Source organism: Symphalangus syndactylus, chromosome 6 (genome assembly GCF_028878055.3).
Source record: "Symphalangus syndactylus isolate Jambi chromosome 6, NHGRI_mSymSyn1-v2.1_pri, whole genome shotgun sequence".
Lineage (NCBI taxonomy): Eukaryota > Metazoa > Chordata > Mammalia > Primates > Hylobatidae > Symphalangus > Symphalangus syndactylus.
The window spans coordinates 35381132-35395533 of record NC_072428.2 but is presented as its reverse complement, the minus strand read 5'-3'; the positions used below and the strand labels follow the sequence as shown (position 1 = coordinate 35395533).

Sequence of the window (14402 nt, the reverse complement as noted above, 5' to 3'; positions counted from 1 at the left end):
CATTAAATGACTTTTCTTGCCTCCTCGTTTGTTCCTTTTAGGCCATTTTCCACCTTTTTTTGGGGGGTGGGGGAGGTACATATTTTACTTCCTTCTTCACTAGTCACAAAGCACCTTCAGAAGTGGGATATATATTTTAAACCCCTTTTTAGTTTTTCATTATGTGTTCAGTAAAGACATGTTGAATGAATTAATGAATGGCCAATAGTCTGTAACATCTTCTTGACCTCTAAGTTCTCTGATTGTTTGATTCTTCAGTGTTCTAACAACTTAGAAGAAACTGGAGAATTCCCTTAAAATAAATGTCTTCTTTGTTAAAGCATTTCCTTTTGTGCAGTCTTATAAAGTATGTATTACATAAATTATTACTAATAAGTATGAACCTGGGCCTAGAAGCTGGCTGCTATGGTATAAATAACCTCTTTTAGTTTATGACCTTGGGCATGATTCTTTGTACTGGTGCAAATGAGGTGGGTCAGAGGCTGGTCTCGACTCTCTGCTTGCCCTTCACTGTTTACTTTGGAAAGATCTGTGAAAGATGAGCAAGAAATATGTATTTGTTCTTTGGCATGACTTTTGGGATTCAGGCACAACAGAGGCTGAGTTTCCTGATATATTCATTTTAGAATGAATGGTCTTATGAGTAGAATATACTCATAGAAGATGCATTTTGTCTTTTAGATTAAATACAGTTTGGCTCGTGGGGTTAGCCAGCTCAGTGGATTAGAATAGAAGCAGCAGGCCCTTCCAAATCTAGGGATTAAGCCTAGTTACCTGTCTAGGCGAATCGCTCTGGAGTTGCCCGTATGAATGAGTTGTTGGAGTTAGTGCCTGGTGAGGCTATCCTCACCACTTTGTCATCATGCCTCCGGGATGGGCAACAAACTGGCAGAAAGTGCACACACTGTCAAATTTAGATCTAAGTTTAAATCTGGTTTGGGTATGTTTAATCCTTAATCTCAGTTTTTAAGTTTTTTAAAAAAGATAACACCAGTCTCATAGGTTTTCTGAGTGATAAATTAGTATATGTGAAATACCTAGTGCAAGCCCTGGCAGTGAGATCAGGCCCAATGTTGATGACAATGACACATTTCAGAAGAGAGGCATAGGAAACAAAATAGTTTTGGTACCTGTGAAAGTACCAGCCCTGTTGTGTGCCTGAGGAGTGTCCCAGAATTGCTTATAGCATTTTATGACTGAAGTGCAGACCACAGTGGTAAGGCTAAGAATTTCTTATGGGTTTGAAAAACAGGATCATAATCTTGGAAAAGAAAAAACTTAATTGCATATTTCATTCTCTGATAATTTGAAATACTAATTCTTATGTGACTAGCTTCAACATTTTCTCCCCTACTCATTATCTAGGAATTGTTATTCAATTATATCTTTTTGTTTACAGAGAAGAAAAAAGACTAATCTTTTCATTCTGACAATGTATTTCAATCCCTGATGTCCAACATGACTTCTATTTCCCTTTAGTTGTTGAAAAAGTAAAGATAATAGTTCTAAAAATAACCATCAATAGATCCATTCCACATGAATGGCCTGTTTTAGACATTCATGGAATGAGGGTTCTGATTTGTACTTTGAAGTATTTAAGAAACACTGCACTGAGTTTTGCTAATTAGCTGTGGCTTGTTACCTCACGGTGGATCAATTGATCTCTGTTTCAGAGGCTCAAGATGTTGTCATGAGGGTTCTCAGACAATAGATTCATTGGGTGTCCTACAGTGAATTGATTTTAGGTCTTGGCTCTTTGTGCCATGTTTAGCTAATTTTAGATTGTGAGAGACCTGGTAGTAAGGGGTTGAGGGATTGATGATGGCTGTGATATCCAGAACTAAAATAAAACAAATGTTTGTTCCTTTACATACAGCTATTTTGAACTGGAGAGCAGCGGCCTGAGGGATGAGATTCGGTATCATTACATACACAATGGGAAGCCAAGGACAGAGGCACTTCCTTACCGGATGGCAGATGGACGATGGCACAAGGTTGCACTGTCAGTTAGCGCCTCTCATCTCCTGCTCCATGTCGACTGTAACAGGTATTTCTTTGTCTTTGAGCATTGCTGATTCTGCCCTTGAAATCAAGCAATGGAAAAGGGGAAAAAATATCAAATTCCTTCAAGACTTGCCAGGAAACAAACACCAAGGGACCCTAATTGTAATTTAACCTACCAAATAGGGACATTAGGCATGCTGAAATGACCAACTGTGATATGATAAGAAAACAGTTCATTAAGATGAAACTGTATCCCGTGATTAGGAGCAAATGTACAAAAGGTTGATTGCAGATTGGGGAATAGTAAGTGCACCTCAGTGTGCTCCAGGCACTGGCTGGAATTTCATGGAGCTGTGATCACAGTTAACGGTGATATATTGTTGTTGAGTTCATTCCACTTGGAAGCGAATAGGCTTGTCTACCTTGGAATGAATCTGAGAAGCCTGTGCCACTGAAGCAGCTAATTCTATTTCACTTCATCAAGCTCACCTTTGCTTAAATATCTTTTCCAAATGGAGGCTTCTTAAAGAGGCTGTTCTTTGAGCCTTTTGGAATTGATGCCATGTATTTTCTCCAGAGGAATGAGCCTTCCAGCTTGTCAGGGGATGGTGGGACTAGGGGGTTTCACAGGAGGTTTTGGGTTGGGGTGGGATGGAAATGTTGTCTCCCTTGTCTGTCACTGGAGCCAGGTTTAATGAAAATTGAAGAATGAGGGAGACCACTGGTTTCTATTGGATCATTTATGGCTGGACAGCTGGATAATGGTGTTCAAGGGGAACATTTCTATCTCTCCATAACCCACTGAAAATCCTTATGGATAGTGACCCAAGTCCAATTACAGAGATTTTTTTGCGTTCTGAGCAGTGCCCATGCATTGTTGATTCTCAGTAATGATGCCATCAAAGTTAAAATGACTTTTCAGCCACACAAGGCTTGCTCCCCTGAACCCAGGATAAAGAACAGGCATATTGGGGATAGCCTCCCTTCCAAAAACCATCAAGAGGAGAGATGTTCCAAGGTCAGTCAGCTTCAGATCGCATTTCTCATGAGGAGATGCTTGAATGTGCCTGCCACTCTGGCACTGCAGTCTCTTTTAGAAGAGTTGGAAGGGCAGGGAACTGTTGTCAGGCTCAAGGGAGGGTTTGCCATCTTGAGGTGAGTCTTGGTCCATTTTGATGTGACCTATTTAAGGTGCTTTTTAGACTTCTGAAGAATTGTGGTTTCCACCAGATATAATAAGTATGTCTGGACAGAGTTTCCATAGAAACCACTAGCTCCTTTGTACCCTGCAGACTGGGGCTCGCCAGCCTGGATAAAGCCAATGCTTAGCTGCTATATCCATTTTCACTTTCAAGAGCTCATTGCCCCCTTCAATTCTCTAGAATTAAAGTGGCCTGTCAGGCAACACTCCTATGACCCACTGTGACCTACCACCCACATGCTGTCCAAATGGGATTGCGGAGGAAGAGCCCTGCTTGTCCTTCTAAGCCACAGGACAGAAAGAGGCCACAAAACCCTAGTTTAGTAATTTCCAACTTAAGAGTCCTGGAGATACTGCTGTTTTCTTGCTATGCAGTTTTTTGTTTCTTCCTTCCAAAAATTTTACTCTGTTTTCTGACATTCTTCTCTCTGGAGAAGTTCTTAGGTGGTGCTTGGCCTTTAGTGCTCAGTCCATATTTGTGGTGGTGGTTGTTATTTACGCTGCATATCAATGGCACCTCTTTGACCCTGCCTTCAGACTTTCATACTCTGTACATCCTTCATGGCAACCATGACCTCTCTACCAGGAGAGTGAGAAGAGGATGGGAGATCTGTAGTTCACAGTATTCTTTAGAGTCATTGCCATTTATAAAGAATTGACCGAGGGTATTCCAAATATTCCTTCTGTTTTCTTAATATTTTTCATACTTTGGCTTGTGGCATAACATGTCCCTTATGTAAGATCTTGAAGGGAAAACTTATGAAGTTGCTGCTAGTTAATGATTCTTAGACTCTAAACACAAATGCGTTTTTCAGGTAGGTCAGGAGAAAAAATGGCCCCAAAAGACTGAGTCATAAGAAAAGTAAATTTTGATTTTCATGTAGGAAAAGTCTAGAAACATGGTTCCAAAATCTGACTATACCTAAGAATTACCTGGGGAACATATTAAAAAAATGGATAACCAGGCTTTGCCTCTGACCTACTGGATTAGATTCCATGAGGGTGGAACCTGAGAAGCAATATTTTTAATAAGCCCTCCATATAGGTTCCATGCGGGCAGTCTACCCTTGGTGCATGGCCTGGCATTTCAAAACCACTGGTTTAGAAAGAGGGGAAGGAATTTGGTGGAGAGGCTGGGCTACAACAAATAAATGAAGTCTTGGAAGACCAGTTACCTGAAGGAGGGTAAGAAGGAGAAAAGGATTAAGGAGAGGGTAGTGTCTAATGCATGAAACAAACTTTACCTTCTTCACAAGTTTCTTCCCAGCCAGAACTTGCCAACTTTACAGTAGCAGAAGCTCTGTCCCATATATCAAGATGCTGGTTCTATCACTTTTAGTCTCAGCCACCCTCATAGAGAGTGAATTTCAGCTATCCATTACTACTTTGTGATTCTTATTTTTTGATCCCTGTTACTCTTAGAGTTTTTCTCAACCTTTCACCCAGTAGTGTTCTGCTAATTAGAGCATGAAAGGAGATGATGTTAGATAACATTTGAATGTTGATTGTGCTAGGCACAGTGCTGTGTACTTTACATAGATTAACTTATTCCATATTCATCCTATTAGTTTTTCCTCTTTTTAAGATGAGGAAACTGAGGTTATATATTTGTCTGTAATCCTGCTACTAATAAATGGCAGCACCAGGATTTGAACCCAAGTTTGACCTATGAGTGTCTGCATCTAGCTACTATTAAGCTATTTAGCCCAATAGTGGGGACCATTGAGACACTTTATTTGGTACATGAGGGAAGGCCAAGATTCAATGTGAGCAGTTTGTTCCTTTCTAGTATTTCCCTGTCACATGTCTTATATTGCTAATCCTGGGAGCTGCTTGGAAAGATGTGAAATCTAATTGATGGAACCCTTTGCATTGGTGCTGGAGAAGAGATATACATTTATTGAGCCTCTACTATAGGCCAGGTAATGTTCTAGTAATAGTATTCCTTAGGATAACCCTATGGGGACAGTTTTACTAGACCCATTTTGCATATTTGCAAATAGAAAAGCTCAAGATAAATAACTAGGTGTCAATCACATAATACAATAAGCATATAACCAAAACTTTGAGTCTGAATCTATCTCCAAAACCTTAGTCTAACCCACCCTCCAGGTCACCTCCATAGTGTGCTAATGACACGTACTGCCAAAGACAAGGTCACAACCACACCAGGGAGTCTTCCCACGGGAGAGATATTACAGAAGGTTCAGGGACCATGAAAACATCTAAAATCAAGAAGAGATTTCCCAGATAATTCCATTGCTCTGAGGAATATTAATGTGGCAGGATTTTGCACATTATTTTTTAAGGTCAGAATTGAGAAACAGGTTTTTCAGACCTAATTGTACAAATTGTCACAAGAAAAGCAACTGCTATTTTAGTTGGTAGTTCAACACTTTCTGCTTGCTACTGAGACACTTTTCTCCTTGCTTCAGCTGTTTAGCTGGGCCTAGTTAGAAGTTCCTGATGTGTGGATAGCAGGTTACTTGAAGTTAGAAACATAAAAGGAACCATTCAGTTGGGTGGGCAGACTGATTATCTCCATTGCCTTGGGTTTTTCTCTGGCTGCCTTTTATATTAAGAGTTGCCAACAAAGCCTAGAATGAAACCTGAACAAACCTTTCTTAGATTCACCCTCTCCCTTCTCAGCTCACTTTACAGCCTGTCTCTATTACTCAAAGGACAGAATCCACCAACATCTGGGATTCAGTGCATAAGCAACCTTTCCCTTTCACAACAAAATGAATTTTATTTCCTTCTCTTTATTTGTAAGTTTTAATTTTCATTCAGCCCATCAAATTTATTTATTGGGCACACTATCTCTGCCAGGCTGTGTAGGATACAAGGAAATAAGAGTCCTTGCCATCAGGAAGTTCTTGTCTTATTCATTTAGTCATTTTAAATTTGTTCTGAAACCACCAGAGCCCCTCACAGTGATTGGGCCTAGTCCTTGGTGATTGGACTAGGCCCAATCACTGTGAGGGGCTCTGGTGGTTTCAGAAGGAATTTAAAATGACTAAATGAATAAGACAAGAACTTCCTGATGGCAAGAGGAAGCCTGGATGCAGACAAGAGCCCTGTAAGCAGGCTGATTTGATAACTCACAATGGCAGCTGAACAATGGAAAGAACTGGAAACAGTGAACTCCCAGCATCTTGGTCTTGAAGTGACAGTGGAGCTGAGCTCCTCAGCAGCTAAGAGATGGATGGCTTTTAATTCACCCAGCCTTTGGCCACCACTTTGTGTAATATGCAGGCATCCCTACCCTGTGTTAACCTCCTTATGCCTCATTGCTGGAAAAATTCAGCTCTTAAGTGCAGTCTATCACATTTCAACTTAGCTCTTATATTTTCAGACTTGTTCAAATGTGTATGGCACATACACACACATCTGCAGCCCGATTGTCACCTTGACAGGGAGTTAACAAGTGATTAGTCTAGACTAGACTAAACATATTTAGCTTTTACTTTTTAACACATGCTATTTATTATCCACAGAGCACATCCAATTTTTGCATACAACTGATCTTGAAAAGCATGCAGAATCCAACACTAAACTTGCTACAAATCACTGAATGAGTCAGTAATTCAAGGTTTCTATCTAAAATTTCAGAGTAATTTCAGAATGTGAGCATCTGTTTATATGTGTAGACTTTTCATAATGAAATCTGTTGATATGGCATCTTCCTTCCAGAAAGCTCTGCAACTACTTACCAACATATTATTTAACCTTGTACTTTTTGAGGTGGTTAAATCACAAGTATAATGCATGACATTGGTTTTATACAAGCATTTCTGCTGTAGTATGCAGAGGGAAATTAAGAGATGACTATCAAAGGTCTTAGCTTTCAAGAGAGCCAGGCTGAGACTCTCAATCTCCTGGTTCTCCAATTGATGTGCTCTTCACTTCATAAACAGAAATACAAGAGCACAACTCATTATCAAAATTAATTAAAATAAAATTGGAAGCTAGCACATGCCTCATGTCAAACTAACAAAGCAGCTTCAGGTTGTCTAGGAAGAGATGGGAAGCAAGCTAGGAAGATAGGACATACTTGTGTGTAAATTTAAGTAACAGTACAAGGCAAGAGATGTGGTAAGGCAGTCAGTATATGATGTATTGCTGGATTTCTGGTAGAGGCAATCAGGTCTGGGAGATCACAGTAGGGGAAGCTCCTGGGGGGGACTTGGAGTAACCTCTCAATTTCTTACCAGCCTGGGTGAAAATGCATGACAATCTCTACAGCTTTATCGTTTCACCGTTATGTGATCTGATTCTGTACCAGTCACCATGAGTCAGGCTTAGAACAAGGTTTATCTCACAGGCATAACAGTGCTAAATCTAGTGTGGTGAGAGAAAAGCATGTATGGGTAAGTAGTATCGAGTTGGTAGTGAGGGAAGGTCTGTAGGGAGAGACAGAGAAGGAAGTGTGGGGGAGGGGAGGAAAAGGAAAGATTTGTCTTCCATGTTTCATATTTGAGGCATTTGCGCTCCGTAGTTTAATCTAGATGGAAACACATTTTGGACCCTAGTCTTGGTTTTGCCATTTATAAAATGTGATTTTTATGTAATGATGCAGGAGTGTGAAAGCAAGAAATCTTTGTCTAATTTTCTCATTCATTCATTCATTCATTCACTCATTTATATGCCAGAAACTGCGCTTGCATCTGTAAAATGGCGGTAATATGAATTCTTCTACCATAGGGTTGTGGTAGGAATTTAGCTAGGGGGTATATGCCAAATCCTCTGAAAATGTTAAGCTTCTGTGTGAACATATAACATCATTAAGCACAACAGACATGTACCATCATATAGAGAAGGTTTTAATATATTGTACTGAAAATGAGTAACATTTAGTCAAATTTTTACCTCTGTAAAAATAGTGGCTTATATCCCATGGATTCAGGACATAATGTGTAATGTAGATTCACTGAAAAATGTGAGGTTTCTGAGGTTATTCTACTTTCCAGATCCTAAGCAAGGTTCGCCAGTAGTTTGTCTTTGAGTTCTCTGGTCTGTAGTGCAGCACAGTATTTCATGCTTTTTACACCAATAGAATCACTTTAAAAATTTGTAACTGAGGCAGAGTGGGGAAGGAAATACCTCCTCCTATGTAAAATTTTTTGTTGATCCTGGCAGGGCTTTGAGAAAGTGACATGCCCTCTTTCCCTTTTTATTCCCGTGAGGAGTGGTTCAGAAATTTACTCCCCACCACTCATGAGGCAAAATTATCATGGCTTTTATGAAAGGATGTAAAGTTTTGACTTTACAAATGAGGGAACTCATTTGCTCTAATTTTCTGGATGTTCTAAAGCCCACATGGATGAGCAAAATGTGTACTATTTGCTTCTCCACTTTGAAAGTCTGGCTTTTTAGCACAAAAATGCTCTTGACTGAAAACTTGAACTGAAAGAAATTGGTATCACCCTGGGCAAGTCCAAGTCCTTTACTGTCTCTGGGCTTTAGCTTCCTAAGTATACAATGTGGGGCTAGGACTAGGTGACTTTTAAGTCTTCTTCCAACTCTAGACTTCTGGGTGTATCTCCTTCTGATTCTGTCTCATCACAAGTCTTATTTCAGGGCTTGCATTCCCCTCCCCCTTTAGCACCATGGAGAACAACTTAGCTTGTCCTTTTCAAAGTGCCACTTCTGTAGTGGACCTGCAGGGGTTTGCAATCATCTGAATTTATATGTGAGTTGGCAGTGCAACATGCTGCTGATGAGCAAAGACCAAAGCCCACTTCTCCTGGATGCTCACTCTCTCTTTTTTTAATCACTTGCTGGAGTAGATACTGAATATGTACTTTTGGATGCTAATGGATGCTGGCCTTTTCTTCTCTGCACCTTGTGCTCTTTCTTCCTGAGTTCTCTGCCTCAGACATGTGACAGTGCACAGACCGTGTGGGATGCAGGCTTTTCTGGCCATGGAGGCCTTGGTAGCTCGGTGACCTACAAGACAGAGGGCAGTGCACAGTAGCAAGCAGATGATGGATAGTTGTGCTCTGAAAGACATACATCCTCTGAATGCTGAAGTAAAAGAAGCCTTGGATGCTGCTAAGTCACAGAGATTTAAATAACAGGAAATAGAGCTAATGTTAAAGATATAGATGGCCAATATAATACTTTCAAAATGAGATTTTCAGGCAAAATAGAGAGTGTCTGCTTAATTGCTAAGGCAGCCTGACCATTGCAGTATTGGATATCTCATTCTGACTGAGACCCCACATTTCTACTCATGCTATGTACCCTGTGGTGTATTCACGTCAACTTCATTAGGTGGATTCCAAGTTTAACCTTGGCTTATGTTCTATTAACATCAGTAGCAGACCTATTTCTAATTTTTAAGAACCTTCAACTTTTTCTTTTTTTTTTTTTTCCTGGTAGGTTTAAATATGCCTTTCATTAATGATTGCCTCAATGGCAAAGAGAGTTAGGAGGTGTAAGGATTAATTGAAGTGGAAGATGAGAGAGTGACCTGCATTTTTCTCCATCCACTTGCACTCCTGGGCTTTCAAGTTTGCAAATAGAAAGAACTGGGAAAAAAATACAATAGACTTTTTCCTTTATCTGATGGTTTGTTGGCTACCTGAGGCAACAAGTGGATTGAAAAGAAAGCATTTTGTTGCATACGTGAGGCCTGAGATGTGTTAGAATAGAGAGGAAAATAAGACTTCATTTCCAGCTCATAGTGATGTCATCTACCTGCCTTCAGTCACATCTCACATTGTCATTGTATTACATGGACATGGGTCTATATAGATGAATGGAGGGGGAAAATATGCTGCAAGAGAAAAATATATTTTCTGACAGGAAAAAATATTGATGCTTGCATCTTTATTGTTGTAATTTTGCTCTATTTTTGATGGATATGCATGGTTATTTTTTAAAAAGAAAAGCAAGGAAAGAAAATAAACCAGAACAATACACCTGGTGAAACTCTGTTTGAAAAAACATATACACATTCATATATTAGTTTTCTCTGTTCCTTTTATGCTTCACTTGTTTGAAAAGAGCACTGGGGATAAAAAGTGCATGAGCCATGAGGACTTTTTAATTGAAAAAACAAAAACAAAAAGAATTCCAAACAGTGCATTAGTTTTCCAAGTAGATCAGGGATGCTGATGTCGTTGAAAAGAACTGATTTTCTATACTACTGTAACAAGATTCATCTATCTCCTTGGAAACTTTAATTAAACTAATATTATAAATAATAGCAGCCAGAGCTGTTGGACACAAGAAAACAGATTTATAGCTACATCTGCTCAGCTATTCCTCTTTTAGGTAGTATATCGGGGTTAGGATGTGAGGATGAAGAGGCTTGCACAGAAAATGTTTCTGTGCACTGTTTTTCCTGCACAAACCCCAAATCCAGGTGACTTTTCTCTCCAGATTATCCTTTTTAGTTTGCTGTGTTGCTCCCAGCAAGGGTCCTAGAGTTGCAGAGCCAGCCAGCTAATGTGCCTGGACCCACACCTGAGGGTTTTCATTGGCAATTAGAGTGGAAATAATTTCTCTTCTCCTTTAAAGGGCTTGTGTGATGGTGTCTCTAACTCTCCCTCAGGAATGCCATGTCTCGTCCCTACTCATTAGAGTCTATTAGTCTGAGGGTATCACTTTTCTGACAGCAAATTTCACACAGTTGAACTTACAGGCTTCAAGTTGTGGCCATCAGCTGGCTTCTTTGGGACACTTAGAATGCCTGTATTACCCAGAATGGAATTTTATTTTCATTGGAGGTAAACAGCCCCAGGCTGTGATTAGTCCTGGTATATCCTCAGCAAAGCAGTTGACTAATCCTTCAATGTACTTTTGCTAATATCTGCTTTCCAGGTCTGATGCTGTTTTTCGCTGAAGTGCAAGCAAGAAAAGGGCTGGGAAATGCTGATTCAAGTTTCTTGTATTCTTTGGCATTTTAGCCTCAGAGGCATAACACCACGCTGAGGAAAATGTAGAATTTTTGCTTAATCATTAGTGAGTTGAGGTTAGTGTCTTATATTTCTCTAGAGATGATTAATACATTCACTTGATCTTTATAGCTCTGTGAGATGGATGTGATTGCATCTTATAGATGGGAGGTTTTGAGATGCTAAGTGTAAGGTACATGGATGTGCTTTGGTCAAGAATAGGCTGAGGCAGACATCTGGGCCACAGTGACTCAGTGAGTTTGGAGTGCAGGTGTGTAACTCCACTTGTTATATAATCACAGCTATAACATGGGAGGGCTCATCACCTGGCTCAGAGCCACTATTGTTTGTAAAAGGTATAACTGCCCTGCCAACGCTGTGCATACAGCATGCATCCAGAGGTAGAGAGGGAAGCTGTTGACCCTGTAAGGGAGAGCCAGCCTTGCAGGCCAGGGAATGAAGCTGTAAGCATGGGAGCGGCAGGAGCCGCAGAGCCAGAGCAGGCAGCCAAGATAAAGGCAAACTGTGTGAAAGAGCTGCTGATGAAAGAGTTGCTGAATAAAACCATGTTTCACCTGCCTATAGCCCCCCGAGTGTTCTTTCAGCCATTCGCCACCCATCCACCCACTCCCCTCGAACCGCAGCATGGGCTGCAACCTAGTATCTGGTGTGACATTTGGCATAGCTGGCAGGAGAAGGTGAGTGGTTCTTCAGCCCCGAGGCTCCCAGCTCGGCTATGTGACCTCAGCATGGGCTGTGGTACCCAGTGGCATTGGTGCTGCTTTGATTAGCCCCAGTGGGAATGCGAGAGGCAGTGGACGGGTTTCCTGTGTGTGTGGAGAAAGCACTGAAGCAGCTGAAAGCGCACAGCACCAAGAAGGAACACATCTTCACTGGCAGAGTTGGATGGGTGTTTCTGACTGCGCTGTGGGAAGTACATGCTCAGTCCCTGCAGGACGCCACCCAGGTTTAGAAGTGACAGTGCTCCTTATGCCTGGGATTGAGATGATGCAATTTGAGAGAGTCTGTCTGGCAGCCAGCAGGCAATTCAGCAGACACAAGCCCTACGGGGTAGTTAGCCAGGGGTGTCCATTTAAACTTGGGGTGTCCATTTAAACGTGATGTGCATGTGACCACAGATAGTTTCAGATAGGGTCTATAGCAGTGCATGGAGCACTGAATATAGCAGTAGACTTTGGGTCTCGACTATGGAAGGGAGCCGAGCTCCAGTATTCCTTGATAAAGACGCAGTTAGTAACTGCATATGCTGCCCTTCAGGCTCATAAGAAAGTAACAGGACGGGCTACAGTTGTCATGTGCACAGCTTATCCAATAGCAGGATGGGTGCGTTCATGGGTAATGACCCCACAGACTTGGACAGCACAGACATCCACTTTAGCAAAGTGGAACACCTACTTAGAGCAGTGGAGTACTCTACAAGTTCCTTAGCAGCTGAGTTACAAGAGTTATTGAAGCCTATAGTCCTAATGCAAGATAAAGCCACGGGGCCTGAAGTACCCGTAGACCTGGAGCAATCACCGTTTAAGGAAGGGCACCCCCCTATTTCTGATGAGGCATTGTATACAGATAGGTCTGGCCAGAGTACTGCTGCTACCTGGACTGCTGTCACAGTCCAGCCTAGTACTGACACTATAAAGTTTGATACCAAGTGTGGGCAAAGTAGCTAATGAGCTGAACTCAGGACAATATGGATGATGATCAGCAAGGAAGTAAAACCTATGGTAATCTGCACCAATAGCTCAGCAGTTTATCAAGGCTTAACCTTTTGGTTAATCACCTAAGACTTACAGAATTAGCTAGTTAGTCACCAACCCATGTAGGACCAGGCCATATGGCTGGATCTATGAGAGGAAGGATGACCTTCTCCAACCAGGTATGAGGACAATGATAACCTGTTGTTGCCTGCTCCAACACCCCTGAAGGCAGGGGGAACAGAAAACCTAGTGTTAGCCATAAACTCTCCAAGCCGCCGTTTGCAGATGGTTGGCTATCGTAGCCCCCTGGGGGTGGGGAGGGACTGCAGTATAACTTACATGGTATTCTTTGGGTATTTAATGTGTGGCCTCCACAATGAACTGTTTGCAGGGGAATGGCCAAGGAAGGGATCCTCCTCCAGGGGACATGTGTACTGTTTGGGTGGCCTATTAGAAGCTCCCCTTTGACTTTGGCACAGGTACAGGATCCAAAAGAACCATGGGGAACTGATAAGGTGTGGTACCATTGCCCAGGGCAGAAGCCCTTGGCGGCTGCATTGTTATCCAGAGATGAAAAATTAGCCTGCTTTTTGCCTGAGGAATGTGATTTACCCCTGTTAGTACCTGTGCCTGCTTCGTCATTTCGGCTGTAGGTTGACATGCTCTAACAGCATTGTGGACTAGGCCCACACCTACACTGAGGTGACCAATGTCTCAAGCTGTTGGATCTGCACCACCCTTCCAACAGCAGCTGTGGACAGCTTGCCCTGGCATCCACATCCAGCTTCTGTGAAGAACTGGACATAGCTAGAGACTTGGGGTTCCATGGACATTGGTTGAGATACAACACAGGAGCTTTTAAGGGGTGTCATGGAAGATTAAGCCGATTGAGTGCCTTACTGATGACCCCCTACGGAGGTGGTGGGCATCTCTGGGCTCTACCCTGCGTTGGGCCCTAATAATCATAGGTAGTATAGTGGGGATATTAGGAATAGGTTGTTACTCCCTATATTGTTGCTGTAACCTGTAGGTTCAGGGGGCTGCCCTATGGGGTCCCCACTAAGAAAACGCCCTCAGCCTAGGGGGTGGAATGTAAGACCTGTGTGCCAAGCCTGTATATCAAACCTATGTTCCCCAAATTTATATATAAAGCTTGTATGTATATATTGAGCCTGTGTACCCAAAGCTTATGTGAATAAGCTGTATATCCAAAGCCTATGTTTCCCTCAGCCTAGGGGGTGGATTACAAGGTACATGGATGTGCTTTGGTCAAAAATAGGCTGAGACAGACATCCGGCTCAGAGTGACTCCGTGAGTTTGGAGTACAGGTGCATAACTGCACTTGTTATATAATCACAGCTATGTAGCCATAACATGGGAAGGCTCATCACCTGGCTCAGAGCCACTATTGTTTGTAAAAGGTATAACTGCCCTGCTGACGCTGTACATATGGCATGTGCCCACAGGGAGAGAGGGAAGCTGTTGACCTTGTAAGGGAGAGCCAGCCTTGCAGGCCAGGGAATGCAGCTGTAAGTGAGGAATGGCAGGAGCCGCAGAGCTGGAGCAGGCAGCCGAGAC

General features: G+C 42.0%; 1 protein-coding gene across 5 annotated transcripts in view; it reads left to right on the top strand.

Annotated features, from left to right (window-relative positions):
- The window catches only part of NELL1 (neural EGFL like 1), a 932871-nt gene that overhangs the window by 173914 nt on the left and 744555 nt on the right, over positions 1-14402 (top strand). For 4 of the 5 annotated variants that reach the window (XM_055282141.2, XM_055282138.2, XM_055282139.2 and 1 more), the window contains one exon: positions 1877-2047. The exons of the other annotated variant lie outside the window; for it this stretch is intronic. In XM_055282141.2, coding sequence (XP_055138116.1) covers positions 1877-2047 — 171 coding nt within the window. The remainder of the gene's footprint in view (positions 1-1876; positions 2048-14402) is intronic. 5 annotated transcript variants of the gene reach the window in all.